This window comes from Rhipicephalus sanguineus, chromosome 1, assembly GCF_013339695.2.
Source record: "Rhipicephalus sanguineus isolate Rsan-2018 chromosome 1, BIME_Rsan_1.4, whole genome shotgun sequence".
NCBI classification, from domain to species: domain Eukaryota; kingdom Metazoa; phylum Arthropoda; class Arachnida; order Ixodida; family Ixodidae; genus Rhipicephalus; species Rhipicephalus sanguineus.
The window spans coordinates 227,077,483-227,100,982 of record NC_051176.1 but is presented as its reverse complement, the minus strand read 5'-3'; the positions used below and the strand labels follow the sequence as shown (position 1 = coordinate 227,100,982).

At 47.4% G+C, this 23,500-nt stretch overlaps 1 protein-coding gene across 1 annotated transcript; it reads right to left on the bottom strand.

Annotated features, from left to right (window-relative positions):
* Positions 1 to 5,649: 5,649 nt before the first annotated feature.
* On the bottom strand, positions 5,650 to 20,675 carry LOC119373612 (uncharacterized). Its single transcript, XM_037643666.2, has 5 exons — positions 20,416 to 20,675; positions 18,872 to 19,012; positions 15,556 to 15,717; positions 8,158 to 8,262; positions 5,650 to 5,907 (listed from the first exon to the last, which is right to left on the bottom strand). Exons 2-5 carry the CDS (start codon positions 19,001 to 19,003, stop codon positions 5,836 to 5,838), a joined length of 471 nt encoding a protein of 156 aa, XP_037499594.1. The 5' UTR covers positions 19,004 to 19,012; positions 20,416 to 20,675; the 3' UTR covers positions 5,650 to 5,835.
* Between the last annotated feature and the right edge of the window lie 2,825 nt (positions 20,676 to 23,500).

Genomic DNA, 23,500 nt, shown 5'->3' with positions numbered 1-23,500 from the left:
GCTGCGGGCGCTACGGCGAGCATGCTGCGGGTGAGGGAGAGAGTGACGTCAGCGCGCACCTGTGAGGGAAGCATGCGAGGGGAGCGTGACGTCAACGCAAAGCTGTGGCGTGACCTACTTGGCAACGCTCCAACATCTACGGCGAGGGGAACGCTTTGCGGCGCATTCGTACGGACGCACGTAACGTACGCCGTTCCACACGTGAGTCAAAGAGCTGCTTCACATTTAATAAACAGTTGGTAATCTGTGCTCTATCCTGTCTTCCTTCTTTCTGCTTGCGCAGCAAGTCTAGATTTCCTACGTGCACTCATGTTGCGAAGCGCGAGAATGCTGTGTTTTAGGTGGGCTAGGCGAGCAAACGTCCCTTAATGTGCACCTCGATTGCGGTGTCGTCGTCGATGTGTCGTGGTAGACTCTGCACAGTGGCTTGAAGGTTGATGGGCATGTTCACAACGTGCCATGTTGAAGAATTACCTACAGCAATTTCTTTTTTACCTTACGGCGATAAATTTTCTCTTGAAATATTTTGTCATCAGGGAGCCGTTACCTCACTGGACGCTAACGAAATCCATCAATTTTGTAATTGTGCAAAACTTTTATACAAGAACACCCCAGAGTGCATTGCGAACAGCAGTGTTGAGAGCGTAGCTCATTCTTGTAGGATTGAATTGGAAATTTCAATATTTACTTAGATTTGCTTATTGATTGCCATATTTATCGTGTAGTATTTGTACACCATTTTAACTGCTTTCAGGAGAACAGTGTACATTGACATGCTCTAGTACAGGAATCAGTGAGTTGTGAACAACGCGATGATTGACCTTTTCTATGTCTTTGCATCACTGGCATGAAAGGACGGATTATAATCACTAATATACACACTGCAAAAAGCACTCTAGAGCGGTGTGATGCGGGGTAACTTGGCCAGCACGTGTGAACAATGATGCAGATAGTATACGCCACAGGTGCAGGCCTCATGAAGCGGAATATAACGCCGTTAAGAATCTCCCGCGTGCAAGCAAGAGTGCTTCGACGCTCTGCCCGTTTTGCACAACGCTGATGGTTTCCTCACGAATACTCTTTTCTGTTAGCACCCGTGTTGACACGCGCGGTGAGTTTTCACAACGCTGAATGAAGGCCGTCCAGTCGCCGTTATGCTATTCGCAATGACAATGATAATAGCCAGGTGTCAATTTCTGCCGTACTTTTTGTCTGCATTGACGCCGGCCTTTCTCTGGAAGACTGTGAGTAACTCCTGCCTCTCCTGATACCATTCGTTCTTGTTTTGGGCCGTACGGAGACGGACACTGTGTGCGTATCACATTGACACCATTGAGCACAATTCTTTAGCTTTATCAGTGTCTCGTTGGCCTCGGACCAGTACAAGGAATTTAAACATTTATCTTTTAAACATTTATGTTTCTGCAGCGATATCTAATAGCCGCGCACGGTTATCTATATTTGGGAAAAAAGCTGACGATGATACAGCGACACACACTTTCACAATGAAGATTGCACTGCATTGCGTTCAGTACTCCGTGCGTCTTCCTGCTCTGCAATAGCATAGATATATGCCCGTACGCTTAGGCCTGGGCGAGACAGATAAAGTTAGTATGTATCACTCAGAGGGAGTGCACTTCGCCTTGGCAGCGTGCCACTGGAAGTGCAAATGTCACCTATTATAGTTCCTGCACACTCAACCCACGCACCACAAAAGGGCTTATTTGCCGCGTCTCTCCGTGGCACAACGGTAATCGTCATCTATCCCGCGTGCCAGGGGCGTAGCCAGAAATTTTTTTCGGTGGGGGGGGGGGGGGGGGGGGGGGGTTCAACCATACTTTATGTATGTTCGTGCGTGCGTTTGTATGTGTGCGGGTATATATACGCAAGCAAAATTGTAAATTTTCGGAGGGGGGGGGGGTTAGGACTCCCCAATTTTTTTTAATTTTGTGTGTGTATATACAGGTACACATACCAGCGCACACACGAATATACATAGAGGGTTGTTAACCCATTCACCCCGCCCCCCGATCCTGCATGCGACAAGATAATCTGACATTATTGTGAAAATACGGCTTACAGATAACGAGAATGAAGAGTTTACGTTCGAATACAAACGGCCGAAGTTAGCCTCACTTCTAGATTTCTGTTCATGCCCTTGCGTTCCGCGATGGCCGTGCGCATCGCAATGTCAATCAGGCTGAATGCATGAGAAGGAAGGTGGGGGAGGGAGTGAGACCGTGTCTTTGCGGGCTACACTCGCGCAGCGCTAGCGCAATCAACAGCAAGGAGCGAGTTCCATCCATCACGTGAAATCCTTCCGTTCTCACCATGATATCTTTGTTCCCGAGCGAGCGGCGTGTGCTGGAGACTCCATCGCTGCTTGCTCCAATGTTCCCGCAAGTGGATAATTCAGATTATTAAAGACGATAGTCTTTCTTGGGGAACTGAAACGCAGAAATTTTGGTCTGTCTTTCTGTCTTTCTGTTTGTCGGCACGTCCCTCGATTCAGCCACTCGGCCAAAGTTGAACCACTTGCCCAAGGGCCAGCCGTCTTGAACTGGTACGGCTGTTCATACTTTAGAACGTTGTCGATCAAAAAGTAAATATCATGCATATCTGAGGTGCAACATCACTAGGCAAGTATTAGGTGGCGTGTTCCTTTAATAGAAAATGCATACATACGTAATTTTAAGGACCCTAGTTTCTTAAGCTGCGCTGAAAATGCATAAGAATGGAAGGTTGAGCGAGTTGGTATGCGTTCATCTTTGATGAAACAGCGCTCACTAGACGACGACGAAGTAAAAGAAGGCACAGGACAGGCGCTGCCTGTCGTGTGCCTTCTTTTACTTCGTCGTCGTCTAGTGAGCGCTGTTTCAACAAAGCTGAAAATGCGACTGCGCTGAAATTTGCCTTCCTCCGTGCCCTTCGCATGAGCTCATTGTTGTGTTTCGGTTTCGGTTCTGTATTGCACTGTACGAATGCCATGGGTTGGTGTTGAAAAACTTTAGTTTTGAGAAGGCCAAGAAGGTGAAAAAAAATATTTAAAAAATGAAAAAGCAGCGTTGTGGGCGGCCTTCAGGCTGCCGGTTGTGGGCGCCGCTCTGGCGTTCCTGTTTTACCCAGGCGACGTGCAAATAAAAGAGTGTGTGGAGAGTACTCGTTGAGTGCGGACGTTTCTCTGCTTCAGCGCTTCGCGCCAAACCGCGTTTTCGGGCTGGCTGGCGTCCCCGCCGGTCGCGTTGGTCACCGCCGGTCTTCGCCTGCTGCTGCGCCGGGACTACCAGCACGCAACACAGCACTCATGTTTCCCGACGTATTGCCAGATGGCGTCCATATCTCACACAGCGCCTCTTCTATCGTCTTTACACGACATTTGCAGCGAAGCACGCAGATACGCGGCCAATTTTTACTCTTCTTTTGTGTATCACAGGTGGCAAGCCGGTGACCCACCGTTATTAAGCGCTTTCTGCTAAAATAATCGCTCTGCAATCGTATGCTCAGCTGGCTGACCTGCTCAAATTATAGCGCAAATGAAATAAATGCTTTACAAGTGTAGGCTACATGCTCGGCTCGGCGTCTTTTGCACTTTTCCCGAGCTTGAACTAGACCCGCGTTATCAAGCTAGCTTGCAGCAACCGCTTTGCGTGGAGGACCGAGGCGTATCCCTGTTGGCATCCCTCCGAACCTCTACATTTCGAGGCGTCAAGCAGAACTTTCTCGGAAGAGTGGCGGGCCATGGCGGGAAGAAACCGACAGTGCAAGCATTGTTTCGAGCACCGAAGTGATATCGCAGTAAAATGTTACATAGGACATCCGTATCCCATACTGATTCAACGACGCCTGGAATATGGCACGACGATGTGCCGCAGCGCAATACAGCGGACTGTACCGATAATGCAAACGCTGTTTCGTGCTCGTAATTGCCATAGGCAAGGCAAATATTCTCATCCAACCACTTGGAGCATGAAGCTACAAGGAAGCTTATACGCGTATCTCAGAAATAAAGGTTTTCAGTTAACGAAAAATTCCTCCCGGTTCGGTGTTCTAACCCAGGACCAACGCTTTTCCGTACGTTGGTGCCTCTTCTCTTTCATAAAGCTTCCTCCATCTTGCGCGCTTTCGTGGAACTGATTTTCCATAATTGTTACAGCCGTAAAGATATTTGACAGAACTATTACACGACCTCATTAAGGAATTCATTCGCAGGAGCAAGACTCATCCGTCTAACAATGCCTCTTTAACGTGTAGGAGTATAACTGAGCAGATTTAATAAAACAAAGAAATGTAATTACGCAGCCACAACGCCATCGAATAGCTCAGTAACGAACGGTCTGCCGTTTACAGTAATCTAATGCCTTCAACTTTCTGATTTGGTTTTCACAGTTACTACTCTGGAAATTCACTCTGACAGATGTTCTCTGTCGAGGAGTTATCGACCGGAGCCCTCCATCCTCATTTGGACTCGATCCTGTCGAAAACAGTGCATTCGTAAGAGCAGTATTATCTCCATAGAATACTGCATTAGCGGAAACGACGGTGCTATACAACAAAAATACTTAAATATGTCGCTTGATATGCGTCTGATATGCTGCGCGTTGCAGAAAACATTTCTACGTGTGTACAGCAACCTCGTGCTTGTCTTCAAATGGCAGAAGTAATATCAATGTATAACTGAGCAACATTCGCCGAGCAGCTTAAACGTCTTTTAGAAAATGTTGCGTTTTATACAATTAACTGCTGTATCCGCAGGATTAGTGATACCCGGATACAACAAGAATATTCGTGCTAAATGAACTTGCTGTTTAACTCCTGTTAATTGTTTACCGTAAATGTGCTTATTGCACGTGTATTACTGATGGTTACTATGCGACGCCTGTCGCAAATCTTGCACGCGATTTAGGTACTTCGGTGTGCGTAAGTACTATCGCGATGGAAAGAAACGCGAACAGTGGAAAACGTGGCTATCGGCACAGTCCACGCAACTCCGACATGCCTTGACTGTCGCTAGGCTAATCTGTATTTTGAGTCGGCGTCACCTTAGCGCTAGAATCTTGCTCAGCTGGCGCTATCGCACTCGGAACATACACGCGGTGCGATAGCGCCAGCCAGAGCAAGATTCTAGCCCTATGGTAAGGCATGTCGGAGTTGCATGGACTGGGCCGATAGCCACGCTTTCCACTGTTCGCGTTTCTTTCCATCGCGATATTACATCCGTATCAAGCCGGAATTCGTTCACCTTTTATGACACTTTTATGGCAAACCATTCCCGCTGTTATCTCTTCGTTCTGTTCTGCTTGACATCCGTGTTCCCTTTTATCTATCTCCGTTATCGTATGTACGTGTACAATATGTAGGGCACGGGATCCTTCTTTTCTATCGCGACAGAGCAGTGTGACTAATCAAGAGAAATTTTAATGCGCGAGTGAACGCTATCCGGTGTTTTTTTGTCTTCTTATTTTAACCAAGAATAGCGTGCACATCACTGCACAAGACAGACACGCGCAAGGCAAGGAGGTACTAGCCTATCATGGCAGCCTTGGTACAGAACAGCTTGTTCTGTTGGATAGCTTAAAAGAATATATTTCACTTTCTATTTCAGGCCTTCTTACGACGGATGACATGCCGTGCGTGTCATCTTAGTAATAAGTGTCTATTCAACGAACAACTTTATTTCACAGCGCAAGTAAAGATGTATGCTTCAAGGCGCCCTCAAACATCTTCGCGTATAAACTTTATGGCAGTGTAGCAATCATACGCCCATCACAACGCAGAGTGGTCTGGGTTCAATGTGCATGAATCAACGCGTTCAGCAGCACTAAGGCTCTCTGGTGACTACAGCTTGGGTCCCTTGTAGATGAAGGCCACATGAACCACGTGGCAGATGGCAGCTATCAGTCCCATAGCCTGCAAAAGACAAACATTGAGAAGAGAAATGGGGTCGTCAGTATAGATTCTTTTTTCATTTCTTCATTTCTTAAATTTACATAGCACGCTCTCTCGAACATTTTTACCTGCGCCTTGCGCGGTATCGCCTGTTCACATGAAAAAGTCACAGTGTCTCCCGAAAGACGAAGCACCGATAGCAACAGCGATGCATGTAATAGCTATAAGAGAAAAGTAGTTTTATTGGCCCTGTACATTGCACTAAAAATTCGCATACTAGTTAAATTCACCGGTATGGTGTCTGTGTGCGCAGACATACACGAGCACATATCACTCGATGACCGGGAATGCTGGCTCTCACAACGGTGACGTGATGAAGAATGCAAACAGAAGTTAGCAAAAGCAGTTACTTGCTTCTCACTTCTTTCAGATAACACGAGCTTCAACATTAGGCACGCAGAGATTCTGTAATGGCGGCGGAGACAGTCGCACGAAGCTGCTGGCACCCTCGGCTCGCTCAGCCTTTACAACAGACGCAAATTACTCGCAAGAATGGATGAGCGCGTCACCTTTTACGATTTAGACCGCACCAGGCCGGGCTTAGGCCTCACCAGGCTGTGAGGAGTCAGAATTTTCTGTTGACACTCCGCCCCACGGCGCGTCCAGATTGTGTTGGGCACTTTTGGTCCCTCTATCCCCCCCCCCCCCCCCACGCAACTGCGGCCGGCGCATACATTTACCCAGTCGGACTATTCACATCATTTTTTAATGTGCAGGGTTACGGCTGCGCATGTTTTTGTACGATAATGGCGACCAGGGACCCTTGATGTTGCATTCAAAGAACTGTTTACTTTACCCCGGAAAGCCGGGGGCCAATAGTGGGCCTTCGTGAGGACTTCATTTTCATTTTTGCGTGCATTGCGGAACTCGTTTTCTTTCGGGCTCAACCAAAACGGGGGAAGGGGGCGTTGGGAAGGGGGGGGGGGGGCGCTAAGACACGAAACTTGGTCCCCACTAATGGACAACCCTGCTCACGCCTATGGTCGCGCCGACATAACATCTCTTTGTTTGCTTCAACTATATGAGCGTTCTATCTTCATGTTTTATCTGTTCTTATTAAGCACGATACTATTCTCTTCTTTATATAGCAATTCCTTCAATAATTTGTTCTTCGAATGTTTTTTCAACAGGCAAATGCAGACACTGCACTTTATGCTTTCCTGCGTGCATGAGTCAACTTACACGTCATGCTGAGACCACTGGGGGCATTTTTTTCCCTTACAGAGTGGTCGACACTGGTGACAAATTGCAGAATAAAAATTGGCCGCGTATCTGCGTGCTTCGCTGCAAATGTCGTGTAAAGACGATAGAAGAGGCGCTGTGTGAGATATGGACGCCATCTGGCAATACGTCGGGAAACATGAGTGCTGTGTTGCGTGCTGGTAGTCCCGGCGGAGCAGCAGGCGAAGACCGGCGGTGACCAACGCGACCGGCGGGGACGCCAGCCAGCCCGAAAACGCGGTTTGGCGCGAAGCGCTGAAGCAGAGAAACGTCCGCACTCAACGAGTACTCTCCACACACTCTTTTATTTACACGTCGCCTGGGCAAAACAGGAACGCCAGAGCGGCGCCCACAACCGGCAGCCTGAAGGCCGCCCACAACGCTGCTTTTTCATTTTTTAAATATTTTTTTTCACCTTCTTGGCCTTCTCAAAACTAAAGTTTTTCAACACCAACCCATGGCATTCGTACAGTGCAATACAGAACCGAAACCGAAACACAACAATGAGCTCGTGCGAAGGGCACGGAGGAAGGCAAATTTCAGCGCAGTCGCATTTTCAGCTTTGTTGAAACAGCGCTCACTAGACGACGACGAAGTAAAAGAAGGCACACGACAGGAACTCGCTCAAGCTTCCATTCTTATGCATTTTCAGCGCAGCTTAAGAAACTAGGGTCCTTAAAATTACGTATGTATGCATTTTCTATTAAAGGAACACGCCACCTAATACTTACCTAGTGATGTTGCACCTCAGATATGCATGATATTTACTTTTTGATCGACAACGTTCACAAGTATGAACAGCCCTACCAGTTCAAGACGGCTGGCCCTTGGGCAAGTGGTTCAACTTTGGCCGAGTGGCTGAATCGAGGGACGTGCCGACAAACAGAAAGACAGAAAGACAGACCAAAATTTCTGCGTTTAAGTTCCCCAAGAAAGACTATCGTCTTTAAAAAGGAACCCTTACAAAATACATCAATAATGTTTCCTTACCCCCGAAGCAATGTAGCCCGAGCTGCTGAATCTGGTAACGTGAGCCAGGACAGCGATGCCACCGGCAGCGTAGAGCAGCATTCCGAACACGTGGAACAGGAAATACTGGAATAAAAGAAAACCACCGGTCACGATGAGACAAATTGCAGGCAAAATGCTCATGAGATTCTGTTTTTTTTTTTTTTTTAACAGGGGAGCTGCTCTAGGTTGACCATTTGTCGTCCGGTGTCACGTAGAAGCAGAGCCAGGTCACGTGACCTGAAGAGGAGGGGACAGGCGGGTGTCACTGCAGCTGCGTCACGCAGGCCACAAGACCAGCGCGCCGGGGGAGGGCAATGGACATCCGCACGGCCCGAGCAGCGGCGGGAGCTCGCACAAGAGCGGCAGCGCCGACGTCGAGCAGCAAACTCCGAGTTCCGAGAGCAGAAAGCACAAGCCAAGCGGCAGCGGAGGGAAACCGCCTACACCGAGGTTCGAGAGAAGGAAGCGCAAAGGAAACGGCAAAGCAAACGAAGTTCATCACAGCGAAACACGCAAGAACCACAGTTAAACAGGCAACATCACGAATTATAGCAAAACGCACACACAACAACAATACACAGAAACCTAGAATCACAGCGAAACACACACAAAAAAAGGAACGCCCACAGCTGCACCGTTTCCTCTGAGTTCGCTTCGTGGAACTTGGGTTGAGTTTTTACATATATTTTTTTTTCAGCTCTGCGCTGCAGCTTACGGTTATATGTTGACGTTTACAAGTGACCCCGCTGTCACACTACTGCTGAAGAAATGTGTCTGCGAGGAGATGTCGTCAAGGTCGCGGATTCGATCCCGGTCGCGGCCGTCGCATTTCGGTGGAGGAGAAATGCAAGAGGCCCGTGTACTGTGCCATGTCAGTGCACGTAAAAGAACACCAGACGGTCGAAATTTGCGGAGCCCTCCACTACGGCGTCCCTCATAATCATACCGCGGTTTTAGGACGTAAAAGCCCATATATTAAAAAGATGTCGTCAGCAGCAGAAATAAAGCTTCCCTTTTTGGAAATTAGGATGCAGGCTTGGGTCAGTTTACAATGTAAGCCCCAGTAAGGGAGCGCGGTAAGACAGACCCGGCGACATACGCCCGTACACGCAAGCACACAATGGGAGAGAAACAGAGGGAGTGAGGCGCATTTCCCCGTGTTTCTGTTTCATTATTTTTTTTTTATGAAATGTGTTTAAGGAGAGATTGGTGCCTGTCTGATTTGTGTTCAAGTTTCACGTGACGCACCAGCAGGCCAATACGGTATATCTGGCGTGGCGATTGCGTGATGCAAGCGCAGAGTGATTCACGTTCCATCCACATATCTTGAAGAATATTTATTCGTTCTTGCGTAACTTTACAAAGTAATATTTATTTATCTGTGGGAATGTGTCTACTATGTCGGATATTGTGCTCACTGAGTGATGTCGCTTTTTTGTATAGTCGAAATGACGCTATACTCTACGGCCAGATAGGGACAGGACCCAATCAGGTGGCCAGCAACCTTCTTTTGTTGTAACCCGCGGGCACTTTCATGTGTATTGACCAAAATAATGAATAAATGACATCAATGAATATGACCACATCATCTAAATTGCGCGAAAAAACAATAAAGCAGTTAGCAGCCATTGAACCATAGAAAAGCACTGTGATTTCAACTGTAATTTTTACAACAGTACTACTTTTGATGTGTTTTGTTCTACGACCCGTGATAAAGATATTGTGAATTGAAGGTCAACACACAGCAAGCTAGTCACTGGAATTCGAAACCGCAAACACGCTCTACCTTTATCACGACCATGCGAGTTATAACGAGAGAAAGCGAGAAGAAGAAGGGCAGGGAGGTTAACCAGACGAGCGTCCGGTTTGCTACCCTGAACTGGGGGTTGGGGAAAGGGGCACAGCATCTGAGCGTAGGTCCAATGGATGACACAGCGAAACACAAAACCTACCTGCGATGTTCGTACCCATTGTATAACGCCTGACATGACGTGGTTTACCTGCTGTATTAGCTGGCCTGTTACGACGTTGCGCCGCCGAACACTAGGTCGCGTGTTAGATCACAGTCATGGTGGCCGCGTTCGATGCACTGTGCATCGAGTTACAGTATAAGGTGATTTCGCATGATGGTAGTGATCGCTGAAACAGCCTGCAGAAGGTCGTGACGAGGATGAGCACTCGTGCCTAGCTCCCACTGAACAGTCGCAGACGTGCTGCTCGCAGCGTGACTCGTTGGACCTAAGTTACGTCACATTCGTCGCGGACTTACCGATCCATCCCATCATGCGAATCGTACTTTAGAGAACTGCACGTGGTCAAAATTGATCCGGAGCCTCACGCAACGGCGTACCATAGTCAGCTCTCGGTTTTAGCACGTAAAATGCTAAAACCGCAATCTGACACCTAAATGGTGTACCTCGCTAAGTTTCTAATTCACGTGTCATTCGTTCACAGTACGCATTCCCAGTGCCTATCCACAACGTGTCGTATTCGCAGCTCCTGAAGCGAGAAAATAAAAAAGCATGGTATAGGGAACGGGTACGTAAATATTCTTCACGTACAAAATTCCCTGCACCTCTATTTGTGCACAACATGCCTCGAGAACGTCCACACTGCTGCTTAGAGCGTCGGACCAAAGTTTTGCGGAACACGAAAAGCGATGTTTTAGCTTCGTGGCTCGGGCTAAAAGAGAAACAGCTTGTCGCATAGCCAGGCATGCGAATACGCAAGCCGCATAGCTCTGAGCCCGTTTCACCTCTCCGTCTAGTACATGTAACCGCTGCTGGCGCTCTAAGCTGTTTGGTCTGCAGCACGCCGCTCGGGATCTGTAGATAACATTGTGCACGTCTGGATGGGGGTCACAATGTGAATGAATCAATCTTTGCCTTCCACGAACGGAAATAGCGCGAAGGTCGCGCTCTGTGACAGACAGAACCGAATGAGCGACTCTTGCGACACAACATGTTTTCTTGTTCCATCACCTATACACCACTTCTCTATTAGTTTAGCAATACTGGACACATGCGCCGGACACTTTATGGTGAAGCATTACGAATTAGTATATTTTCGAATAATCTTTTTCCTTCACTTTTGTTACTGTAGCAAGAGAAAGTGAATCAATGACAAAGAAAAGTTCAAAAACAAATAATCCTATAACCAAGCGAGGGCGTAAATTAATGCTCACGCTCAAATAAAATATTCCGTTGGTCGTCAGAAAAAGAATTTAAAAAAGCTTTTGTCTCACTAACATGCAGCAGACCCGCACTGCAATATTCTAGGTTAGCTTTGGTTATTGTACTGTTCACTTAAGAGGAACCTTAACTGCTAAAGTTGCTTACTGCCTTGTAATTGGTACGCGTCAAGGCAATGGAACAAGAAGTTCCGGTGTTTTACGAGCCAAATACACGGCATTTTTATGCGGCATGCTATAGTGGGTGCCTGTGAATTGATTTTGATCTCGTGTAAGTATTTGGCGTGCCCCACGAGCGTCTTTATTTATTTATTTTTTTATTTTTTTGCATATCTTCTCTATCGAAATGCTGCCGGATCGCACCGTCGAAATCGAGCTTGGCAGCGCTGTACTGTAGCCGCTAAGCTACCACGAGGGATCAAGAAAAATTGGGGCAGCTTGCACTAAGCCGCGCAAGGCTTGGAACAGCGAAACTGGACGATTCTGAAGACTAATCTGGTTGCTTCTAGGTTGTTCCTAGGCCTTACCTAGGTGATGCAGGCTGTTTCTAGGCTGCTTCTAGGTCGTTGCTAGGCTTTAGCTAGGTGATGCAAGGCTGCTTCTACGCTGATTCTCAGCGCAGAGGGGTTCGAGTTAAACCACAGACAGTCACAGACACGACACGGATGTCCAAACTGCAGAGACAGAACGTCGCGCGAGAACCAAGCGTTCGCACCACTCATGGATCAACGGGCATGTCGACGTTGGAGTGGGCCTTCCATCGCTTCGGGGACGCCGTCGCTTCGCAGGCGTTTGTTTGGCTCACTGTCGCCTTCTTCATTTTTAGTGACCAGTGGCGAGTAGTGGGATTTACCCGATTTCTGTGGCACATACCCGCTTATGGTGATGATAGTTTTTTGGTTCGCCGGACAACGAACGATTTGCTAAACAGCTTCGCTTTTAAAAGGCGGCGTCAGTGCGATCGATATTCCCCGAAATAATCTTTAATACCGTGGCGAAATAACACAAGGAAAACAAGACCACAGAGTAGACCAGCAATCACGGTCGCTGACCAGACTAGACGTAATGAAAAAAGAGAGCTGTGAACAGGCTCAACAATAAACACCTAATTTTATTTTTCCAACGATTTGGAGTATGTGCAACAGTACAGGACGCGTTCATTGCATAAGCTCGCTCTGCACTTTCGCCCAAGTTGTTATTGAGAGACAATAGAACACGTTACTTTTCAATGAGGATAAGTTGTACTCAGTACGTAGAGTGTACGATCGACTTAGGAGTGTGCATCTTTTGAGCATCATTCGCAGAAAATACAGCATCCAGACTTTGTACGTATCGTAGTAAAGCGAACACGTGTAGTATAAGGCAACATAAACGCGTCCTCGCAAACCTTGGAGCTGCCCATGGATACCACCAACCCGGCACACTTCGAGCCAGAGGTCAATGGCTCTCAGGCTGCCGGCGTCAGCTTGCTTTCAGCGCTCGAGACGCTTGTCGCAACTGATATCAGATAGGAGCAAGACTAATGTGCATAAGAGAGGCCGCGCGAGAAGCTCCCGCTTCAATGTCAGCGCGGGGCGAACAACGTTTGTAATTGCTAACTGCCGGACAACTACGCTCGTACGTCGTAATATATGCGTACTTTCGGGCGTCGTGCCAACTTTCCTTTTTGTCTGGAGGTGCCGTTCGAGGGCTGCCGGCTCGCACGAAACGAAAGTCGCAGCTGCGCTAGCTTGAGAAAGTTGCGCATGATCTGCGGCCACAAAATAATAATAAAAAAAGCTAAATGCCATTTGATTGCGTGATGCCAACCGTTTGATTCGGCCAGAGATAAAAATAGGAGGTTTCGTCAAACAACACAAGGACACTCAAGCGCAGAGAAAACAGATGTTTTAATTCGTTCACGTTTGGCGTGCGAGTAAAAATTATACACGCCATCGTTTATCTCATTAGCATTTTTCTTTACTAAAAACAAGGCATTTGTGCTTGCTGGTCTCGCATAATACGGTAACCGCATTGTATTAGACAAGTGAAGACTGCACAATAGTTAAAATTGTTCCATGCGCAGTAATGTTTAATTAACTCTTTCTTATAGTTCACGAAACAATTGATGGAGGGACCGTATACAAGTTGCGCGCAGTGGATGTGGTACCTTTTAAGACCACACAAGCTATCGTTGAGTTTGAAAATTTTCTCTGAAGATTATCGCTATAAATTTTCATTTTTTACTAATTTTTAAATGATCATTCTGTATACAACAATCTCGTTTATGGTTGATTACGATGTCATGAGGCTTGGTTATTATGTGACCGCAACCGAAATGAATATGCATTTTCTCGCTGTTACGCGTTAACATCCAAAATACACGCTATTTTAGGCATTCATAAATGCAAGGGTATTTTCGAATAAAATCCCCAAGTGAAATTAGGTACGTTGCGGTTTTACAGCCGATGAAAAACTATTTCCACATCTGGATTTTCTATTGTTCACTGAATCCAATATTAAGTTACGCAGAAAATTATGCATTCCCTATGCATTACCTTGTGTTTAACATGATCGGTTACAAGTACCAATCATCCGGTAGTCAAACGTTTGAAATATCACTTCCCAGTGTGTCATGCTACTCCACTGAATAACACATCCATATAACAGACTCATAGATTTATCATCGTACCAACCAAACAGCGCATTGTGTTTGTTGCCAACGAATATTGGAAAATACCAGCTGTACAGCTCTTGTCACCTGGCGTCCACGTATTTTCGCTCGCTTGCTCTCTACTGGAGCTGTGACAAAATAGACGGGAATTGACTTATGTGTAACGTTACAACGCGAACATTTCCAAGAAAATTGAATAACTGTAGCCTCGGGAAAATATAAGACGGAGGGGAGAAGGTATTTGTTAAAAACTGCAGTGGTTATCCGGGTGGCGTCATTAAGCGCACATACTCCAGGTAAATATAGTGGGCAAGTAAACTACATGTACAGGACAAACCAGACACGCAACCTACACAAATAAAAATAAAAATAAAAAACACACACAAGTTGCAAAATTTAGGTGCCCTTGTGAAACCACGCATGTGTATATATATATTAGGGGCGAAGCTCCTTATAGCGTCACCTGGTCGGTCGTCGCTCCATGCGGCGTGTCCCCGCCGTCCCGTCTTCCGTATCATTCAATAGATGGCGCTGTCCCATAGAGGTGCGTGCAAACTGCAGTTGGGTGACGATATACTAGATGGCGCTGTCCCATAGAGATGTGTGCAATATGTGTGCAAAGAAAAAAAGAAAAAAAAGAAGCACGCTAGATGGCGTGCAGTAATCAAAGCGGCGTATCGCTTTGATTACTGCTGAGCGAAACCACTGAACATTTCACGGTGTAACCATGATTGCTTCAGGAGCTTCGCCCAAGCTCTTCATCATTCACCCGTGGATATGCTGTAATTTTTTATATGTACACAGACGGCACTTGTCCATGGTCTAAGTACGCCTCACGTATTGGGTGACGTAAATATGTATACGTACGATCAGTGTGGACATGACGGCTGGCCTCTGGAATGTGAAAAGTCTGCAGTAGCAATGAAATAGACTATGGGCACTCTTTAGTTGCACACTGGGAATAGTATCATTCCCCTAGTAGCACCAAATGTTGACACAACGTCGCCACCACATTGAGGAGGTTGCTTCAATGTTGGGGCAACATTGCGTGCTATACGGTCATACGCCTTTCACTTTAAACAAGAAACATTGTGCGCACATGCTTGAAACCATCGAAGTGCTCGCCAGCGAGACGAGCAGTACTTCGAGACGAGACCATCGAGACGAGCAGTATTTGAAATGCAACACGAATAACGCTGGCTTTCTAGCAAAGATTACTGGCGGGAAAGATATCGAATGGTGCTACGAAAACAACAGTCAAATACCGAAGCGCCTGTGTGCTTTTATTTTTACTTTTACGCCTTATCAAAGGTATACCGTGTAATTAGCATTTACAGCTGTCGTTCACGGCAGAGTTCGTGCGGCTATTTCATTTTTCGACGCTTTTCTGCTTCTTCGTCAGAGCGAAACCGCCACCACGTTTGTGTCAACAATTCAAGTGGGGAGATGTGCTTGCGACACTTCGAGACTAGCAGGAAAAGTGTCATAATGAAATAGCACTGTGTACAAAACCCGCGGGAAAAAAATTACTTACGAAGAATGTGCTGGGCAGCACCGTCCCCGACATCGACAAGAAGGCGGACAGCAGAATGTACAATGAGATGAGCCAGTAGGCAAACGAAATGAGCAGGAGGAAAGTGCCCGAGCTGTAGCCGGGGTACTGGTAGCACAGGCTGAATACGATGATGCCGAGGATCTGTGATTCGAAAGAATGTGTGCACAGATGAATTAATTGCCTTGAGCAGGGGCTATTCGCTGGCGCAAAAAAAGAAATTGAACAACGAAGTAGGCAAGACATAACGCTGACTATATTACAATCTATCGGGCTGAGTTGGTTGTCCCGTTTTTTTTTTTTTTTTTTTGCGCTAGACAGTACAGTTATGAGGCATTGTGCATGAGCACGCCGTCAAGGCAGCAGCACCTTACAGCGCGAAGAGACCCCAGAACCTGCGCTTATATCGTCTACGGCATGGTAACTTCGAACACAATGACCTCATTGTTGACCATAACCTTAGAACGAATTTGCTGAGAGCATTTGTACGTACGCCATGAGCAATGACGACCGTCTTAATAAAATGCACCGCAACAATAGCGTTCCAAAGGACGCAATATGGGTATTCTTACTCTACGGCTGCGGTATATTTGCACTTTCTGTTTCGTTAATGAAACACAATATCCTGTCTATTACGCGCCAATAATTTTATTTTATTTCATGTCAATATAATACCCGCATGCATTGTTTCGACGGGTGTGCTATTCAGAAGCGCGCATGCTTATCTCTTGTACGTGCGGCTGCAACAGCGCTGTAGCCGAAAGATGCAAAATCCCGATAAGCTGCTTTTATTATGCTTTCAAAAAAGAAAAAGAGTGCCTGTAGGGAAGGCCAGCGAAAGCGAGAGGAGACCGCTCGCTCGTATTCCAGCTTATAGTGGTTTAGGAACAGTTTTTAACCTGCCGCCTATAGCAGATTAGGGCTTTCAACGTTCACCTGCGTGATAGAGTCCTATTTATTCACCTGCCGCTCATGTTCAGTACATCATCCGTCTATTTTTGGTACCCTTGAACTTAATTCAAACACGTTGCTCGTTTGCACCAAAGTATATTACAGGGGTCTCAAACACGCGGCCCGGCGGTGGACCTTTTGCTAGCGGCCCGCCGCAGCCCGGCGCTACGCTGTTTGGATCATCGCCATGTTCGCAAGTACCAACTTGTGCGAACACCTGTTCTCCTTGCTGAAGTTGAACAGGTGCGGTCGAGCGTGAGCAGCCGCGATCGACCGCCTCCGCACAAACAGTTAATGGGGGAATTTCTTGTCTCGTCGCAGCTAAAAGTTGCCAGGCATCAAGTCAGCGTGTTTAGAACGTTAGCCGCTATTTTGTGCTTCAGAAGGACTCAAGTTTTATGACTTTGCTAAATGGTACCCGCATGATTTTCTCGCCTGTTGCGATCAATAACGCTTTATTCGGGTAGGATACAAAGACGTTACTGGCTTCAAGCATTTTTTTTTTTTTTCGTGAGGTATCCCATGCGGTCAGCATGTGCTGAAACATAGCCGTGGAAGGAAAACTATATTTCTGCATCGGGGTCTTCAGATTTTAGTCGTCGTGGAGATCGGTATCGATGTGTTTCATGAATTCTGACGTCAAATACCCTTCGGAAATGACCCATATGGGAAAGGCCTTTCGAAGGGCAGCTAACGCTGCCATTTGACCCCCCCCCCCCTCCCCACCTCCCGCTTCTACCTTCTTGACTGTCCCTGCCCTTGCAGAACTAAATTTCGTGGCTGCGGCCCGCTAGGCTTAGCTGTGTTTGAGACCCCTGGCTTATTGCGTCGTGTCATTCTTCTCAATCATTTCTAGGCCGGCGCTACCCGCACTTGTGCTCTAATTAATTGTGAGGTTTTTATGCGCCGAAACCACGATATGATTATGCGGCACGCCGTAGCGGGGCACTCCGGATAAATTTTTACCGCCTGTCCTTCTTTAACGCACAAGCTAAATATAAGTACACGGGTGTTCTTGCACTAAGCCCTCATTGAAATGCGGCTGCCATGACCGGTAATCGAACTCGCGTCCTTGAGCTTAGTAGCGCGACACCTTACTTGCTAAGATATCATTGCTTGTGCTTGTGCTATCACTGCCGTGTGACGGGGCTCCTGCGGCAGTCAAATGACACTAAGCTTCCAGAGGGTGCAACCATTTTTTCTGCCTCCAAACGATACACCATGCACTTTTCGCCTTAGTTTACAAAATCATGGAGCGAGAGTAGCGATGTGGGCTTGTTGGTTAAGCTTCACAAAGACCTCAGTAGCAGCGCGAACACGAAACGTAGGCAAAAGAAGGAACACAAATAAAAAACACACAAGGCGCTACTGGCGACTGCAACTGTTGTTTCCAGTAGCGCAGTGTGTGTATTTTGTGCGTGTGTGCGTTGTGCCGTCTTTTGTCCATGCGTTGTGTTCACGCTGCAACAGAGGTGTTCCTCGTGGCCCAGTGGGCTTTTGGAGCGTATACAATGAGATATAGCAATCAGTGTCATTTTTCACCATTCTCTTTAAAAGGAGATTAAAAAAAACACTATTCCACACCCTCAGAAATAGCTTGGTGGCTATGACATTGAGCTGCTGAGGTCTACGTTACGGTTGAAGCCTAGGCATTTGGGCGAGTTGCTATGGTTACATTTTGGTGATTTCGTAGAGCAACACTAACAAGGACGAAGAAGGAACATACACGGTCAAACGCTTGTCCGTGTATGTTCTTTCTTCGTCCTTTTTACTGTTGCGCTACCAAATCATCAAAATGGAACTATGTTACGGGTTCGACACGACCGAAACGGCTGCACTTTGATGGAGGCACACTGCAGAAATGCCCGTGTATGTTTACATGTAGTACGTTAAAGAACCCCACAGGCGGTAAACATTCAATGCGGAGTGCTGCGGATCAATTCTATAGTCAGATAGGCGTTTTAAAACGTAAATTTATTTATTTCGCATTCCGCTCCGTAGTTGAAGCATTCCTTTTTTTTTTCTTTTTTTTCTCAGCTGCAAAGTTTTGAAACCCAGTTGGGCTTCTTTCGCAGCTTTGTGCTACATTCGCATGATATTTATTTCCTTGCCTTAAGACTTCCTCCATATTGCTTTTCTCGCTGACCTTATTAGCTGCTCCTCTCGTATCTGTCGCGCCAGCTCTCTAATCTTCGCGATAACGGCGGCATCCGAACATAAGGCCAAGGCTGAAAAGAATGTAAGACTGAACTGATAGTTGCAAGCACGGATCGCGCCGTGCTCGTGCACCTACCTGCACGCTAGAAATACAGTCATAAAAGACGTTAGCGCGATAGGTTCACCTTACCAGCTCAATCAGTGTCAGAATGCCTCCGATGCTTGTCAGGAACGCTGTATTCACCGACAGGGCAATAACTGGCGACGAACCGGACGTCGTCACCGTGGTCGTCTGGCGAACAGTTGTGGTGCTGGACGACATCGCGCTGGCCTGCGTGCAGTTGTCATAATCTCACGCCACGCTGTTTTCTCTGTGTTCTCTTATTTCACAGCTAAGTCATATATGGCGCAGGTTCCACTTATTCTTTTTTTTGTGTGTTTGTGCGTCAACAGTAAACAGTGTTGAGCGTTAGCCGATCCCGGAGATAGTGCAATACCGGGCCGACCCGCGCGAAGGGGGAACAGGTTCAAGCCCTACTCCCCTAATAAGTATAGTGGTGTATTAAATAAATAATATTGTAAGTGCGCATTAGTGCTTGCTGTGAGAGGCAGAATATAGAGAATGCTACGCACGTGAGGCGTGCTGCGCCTTGGGTTAAATTCGACGTACCAAATACAGGTTGTCTAGCACAGATTAAAGCAAGACCGCTGATGCAGGCTGCCACAAGAAGAGGCACCGTGAGCACGTCTGACTCGGTGCCGACCGAGCTGCCGACTGTGACCATTACTCTGGACTGGAAGACGGGAATAATGACAATAACTAGTACATGCATTCTAGTCTAACCCGGCACTGTGATCTTCTTGAGTCATCCACCCTCCCTCAATTTTTTTTTTTTTTTATAGTGCACAGCTTGGAAGGGGTTTCTACCTTGGTCACCCGTACAGACTGAGAACGTCGTAACGTGAGGATATCAATTCAAATATATCTGCGAATACGCAAGGAGACAAGCTAGACTGACACTTTCGTCCTCCTGACATCGGAAAATGCGCAGAGTACGCGAAAGTAACAGTGCCATGAAAACTGTTCTCTATATACCCCTTGTCAAGCGAAGTGTGTGTGAAATACACCGAAGAGTACTGATAGGCTATAGCACACAGTTACATCGGATAGGATGTTGGTCTGAAGCGTAAGAAAAGTAATGCAGGAGAGAATTCTAGAAATATTGTTCTAGAAATATTCTAGAAATATTCAGGAGTTTTAAGGACTCGAATTGCCCTCAAGAGTACGTGGGGGACTTTAAACGCACCTTAGAGAAGGCAGAAGCGATTATCTACTCTTTCCAGCAATAGCTTTGAGGAAAACAAAGCATGCCACTATACGGCACGGGACATTTTTTTTTTTTTAATTGACTCTTGAAACACCTCTTTCACCCAGAACAAGTTTCACACCCTGTTCATTCGCTTCTCCATCGACAGCAGTGCTCGCGGCGAACCACGCGAAAACTGCCCCGCCCACTTTTTTTCTGCTGTAGCGATTCGCTCCTGCCGGCAGTGTTTCGAAAGCCATCTGTACTGAACCCTTCGTTTTAGACACTCGTTGCTCAGCTGTTCACTCTCACGACTAAGCAAAGGCGTGTTCGTTTTACTCCTTTCGCGCATAATAACGCGCACGTTCCGAGTACGCAAGAAGCCGGGCGCGTTGCGCGCGCCGGAGTAGGTCAGAGAGAGCCGTACCTTGGAGGTGAACCGGGGATGCGCCGGAAGCTTGGAAAACGAGAACTGTAAGCCGGGTCGGAAAGGATCACCGCAGAAGTGGGACGCGTGACACTGCGCGTCTGCAGAGCGCTAAGCTTGAATGCCTGCCTCCGGAACAACAGCGATATTCTTTCCGGCAGCCCTAGAACGGGATGTGATGTCAGGATGGGCGTCGCTCGTATGCTTTGGGGGAGAGGCTCTCTTGTGCGAGACGCGGCGATATTGCGCGGCGCGCATCGGCCAGGAATGCCGGAGGGGGTGGGTAATGTAAGAAAGGAGGGGAGCGCTTTCCAAGGCCGCGTTTGGCTCAGAGCAGCCGAGTTGGGAAGTTGTTTATACGGGGACCTCCATTTGAAGCGCTCCAACGTAAGTGCTCCCCCGCCGAACCGCGCGTGCTTCTTTTCTCGGTCTGTTTTTCCACGCCGCCACCGCCACGCGCAACGACGCGCTTGTAAGACGCATCCCGCTGCGCTGCGCCAATTGAGACAACGGTCTGGCTATGGAGTAACTTGAAACCACGTTCGGGTCAACGCTAAGGCAACCGCACAAAGGGGCACTGTTGACACATGTTTCGCCTAATACGGAGCACCATCCTATCATGTCATTTGTCTAATCAAGCAGTGCGCAATGCGCGAGCTGCGATAAACCAACTAAGACAAAGGCATATATCTTTCTTCAATGCACATTCATTCACATTCTCTCAGGCCGACCTCTCTGCCTTCAAATAAATTCTCTTCTCTCTCTTACGAATATGTGCATTCGAGTGGACTGAAGACAGAGCGCTGACAGCCAACACAAATTTATAAGGCCTTCCTATACCATGCTGGCCGAAGACTCAATCGCCCTCAATTCTCAGCACATTAATGATTTTCTCCTAGCAACCTCAGCTTGATGAAACCTGAAGTGAGGGATGTGTAAAAAGATGGGAAGTAGCATTATTTCTCGAACCAGGTTACATTTATTTCGGTCCTGCGAAAAAAATGTCGATTTTCAGTTGGCATTTTCCCCCATATCACCAATCCGCCAAAACCTTTCTTCCAGTTTTTGTTATACATTATATTACCAGCAATGTCTGAAGCGAAGACGGTCAGTGCACGCAGAGGAAAGTAAACATGTAAGTTTCCATGCCGCCTCATGACGCCTATCGCTCGTGGTGGTCGTTAACGAGATGCAAGCCAGCGGTATGCTATCCACGAGTGACGCGCGTCACTCGTGGCTCTTTCTGTTGCAATCAATTTGCGTGGGACCGAGCGACACACTGCAGCGCATTTCCCCTCCCTCTCTCGTCGTGTTCGTTCTTCTCCTCCTTCGGCCGGCGCCCTGCAAACCTTTGCTCATATCGGACCCACTTTATGTCGTCACGCGGTGGTGGAAAAGGGAAAAGTAGGTCGTCTCTACCTCACAACGCAACACATCCCCCGCCTCTCTCTTTTGCAGTCTTCATTCAAGATATACATTAACTGTTTCATAATCCAGGGGAGTTCCGTAACCTCGCAAGAACTTCAGGGGAGAGTGCAGCAGTCCGGTGACATCGAGAACAGCTCTGGTGGGCGAGGCTGGCTGTTGCGTCCCGGACAACATACCCATGCCCTGCGCATGCGCACTGATGAAGACACGGGTCGCAGATATGTCAGGGCTGAATAATACTGAAACACCTTGTTGGATCGAATGTCAGTATGCCGTAGGCGTCGGGTTGTTTGTCGTGGCTGATACAAACTCGTGGCTTCCACTTTGTGTCCGCATTGACCGAGGCTGATGGCGCGATGTCCGACTTCTTGCGGAGTATAAGGGGTGATTTCGCTTCGTTCTGGGCGTTTCTTGCGGTGTTGCCGTAATTGTAAGCGTAGGCGCAGCCTTGACCTCTGGTGCAGAAGGCGCAGACTTGTGTGACGCTATGAATGAGAGACGTGCCGTGGCTCATACGCCATACTTTTATTCCATCCACGCGCACTCCTTCTTCGTCGCCTTCTACCAGACATCACTGCCTTTATACGTCACATATATATATATGGTGCAAGTGTGTGTATGTATGAGACAGAGCAGAGTTACAAGACAAGAAAAAAGAATCGAGTCCACTACTCTTTCAAAGGAATTGCACGAAACGAACATGCTTAAGACTAACAGCGCGGAAACGGCAAGAACGAAGGAGAGAACACTGCAGACGAAGCGCTGTCCAACTTGTCCAAAGATTTGCTCTTATAAAACGAACATGAAACGTCCGTCCCGTTTTCGTACCTCATCCGAAAATTCTACTGAAATGCACCGCGCTTGCTCGCCTCCCATTCTGTACGTCGCCGATCTTTATGGACAAGATCGTGTGGAGCCCGTCACACCGACATGTGACTCGCGCTAGAGTGCACTAATACAAGTTTGCGTCATATCTGTGAGCTTCAGTGCGATCGGACCAACGTTAAAGTGTGTGAAAGAATTTCAGTTTGACCCTGGTTGCAGGACAGTTAAACGTATACAGTGTATCTATACATACGGGCGTTCATCTTGCATTTCTAGAAGGCACTGCGCTGCACTCTCCGTACAGTACTCCACAAATCAGCACTATACAGTCGTTCGCAAGCCTCACGAACCAAAAGTTGTGCGAAAATCCGAAAGAAGGGTTGCGTGAAAGCGCACATAATTAACTTCGACTAACACGGCGTTCTCGCAGCGTGACCTTCCGTTCGGCGTCCTGGTGGCGAGCGGCTTCGTCCGAGGCGCTTGGCTTCTCATTACCTTGGCGTCCTGCATTCCGTTCGCGAGAAACTTCCCTCGTCGTCCAAAATCGGCAAATGAAGATGCCTCGAGCTTAATTACATGCGCTACGTGACAACGCTCTATCTGCTTTGCATACGCATCTCTCGCTGTTCAAACCATCGAATATCTTCAATTTGGCCCAACAATAACTCTGACTGTCACAGAGATTATATAGCGTACGGGTTATTCCAAGAAGGTATTGCCAATGCACCTGTTGACGCATCAACACAATTATTGCTCTGATCTTCTTTTCTTCCCACGAGGGACACATATTGACGGTGATGATGATGATTATTTTTAAGCTATGGCACGTATC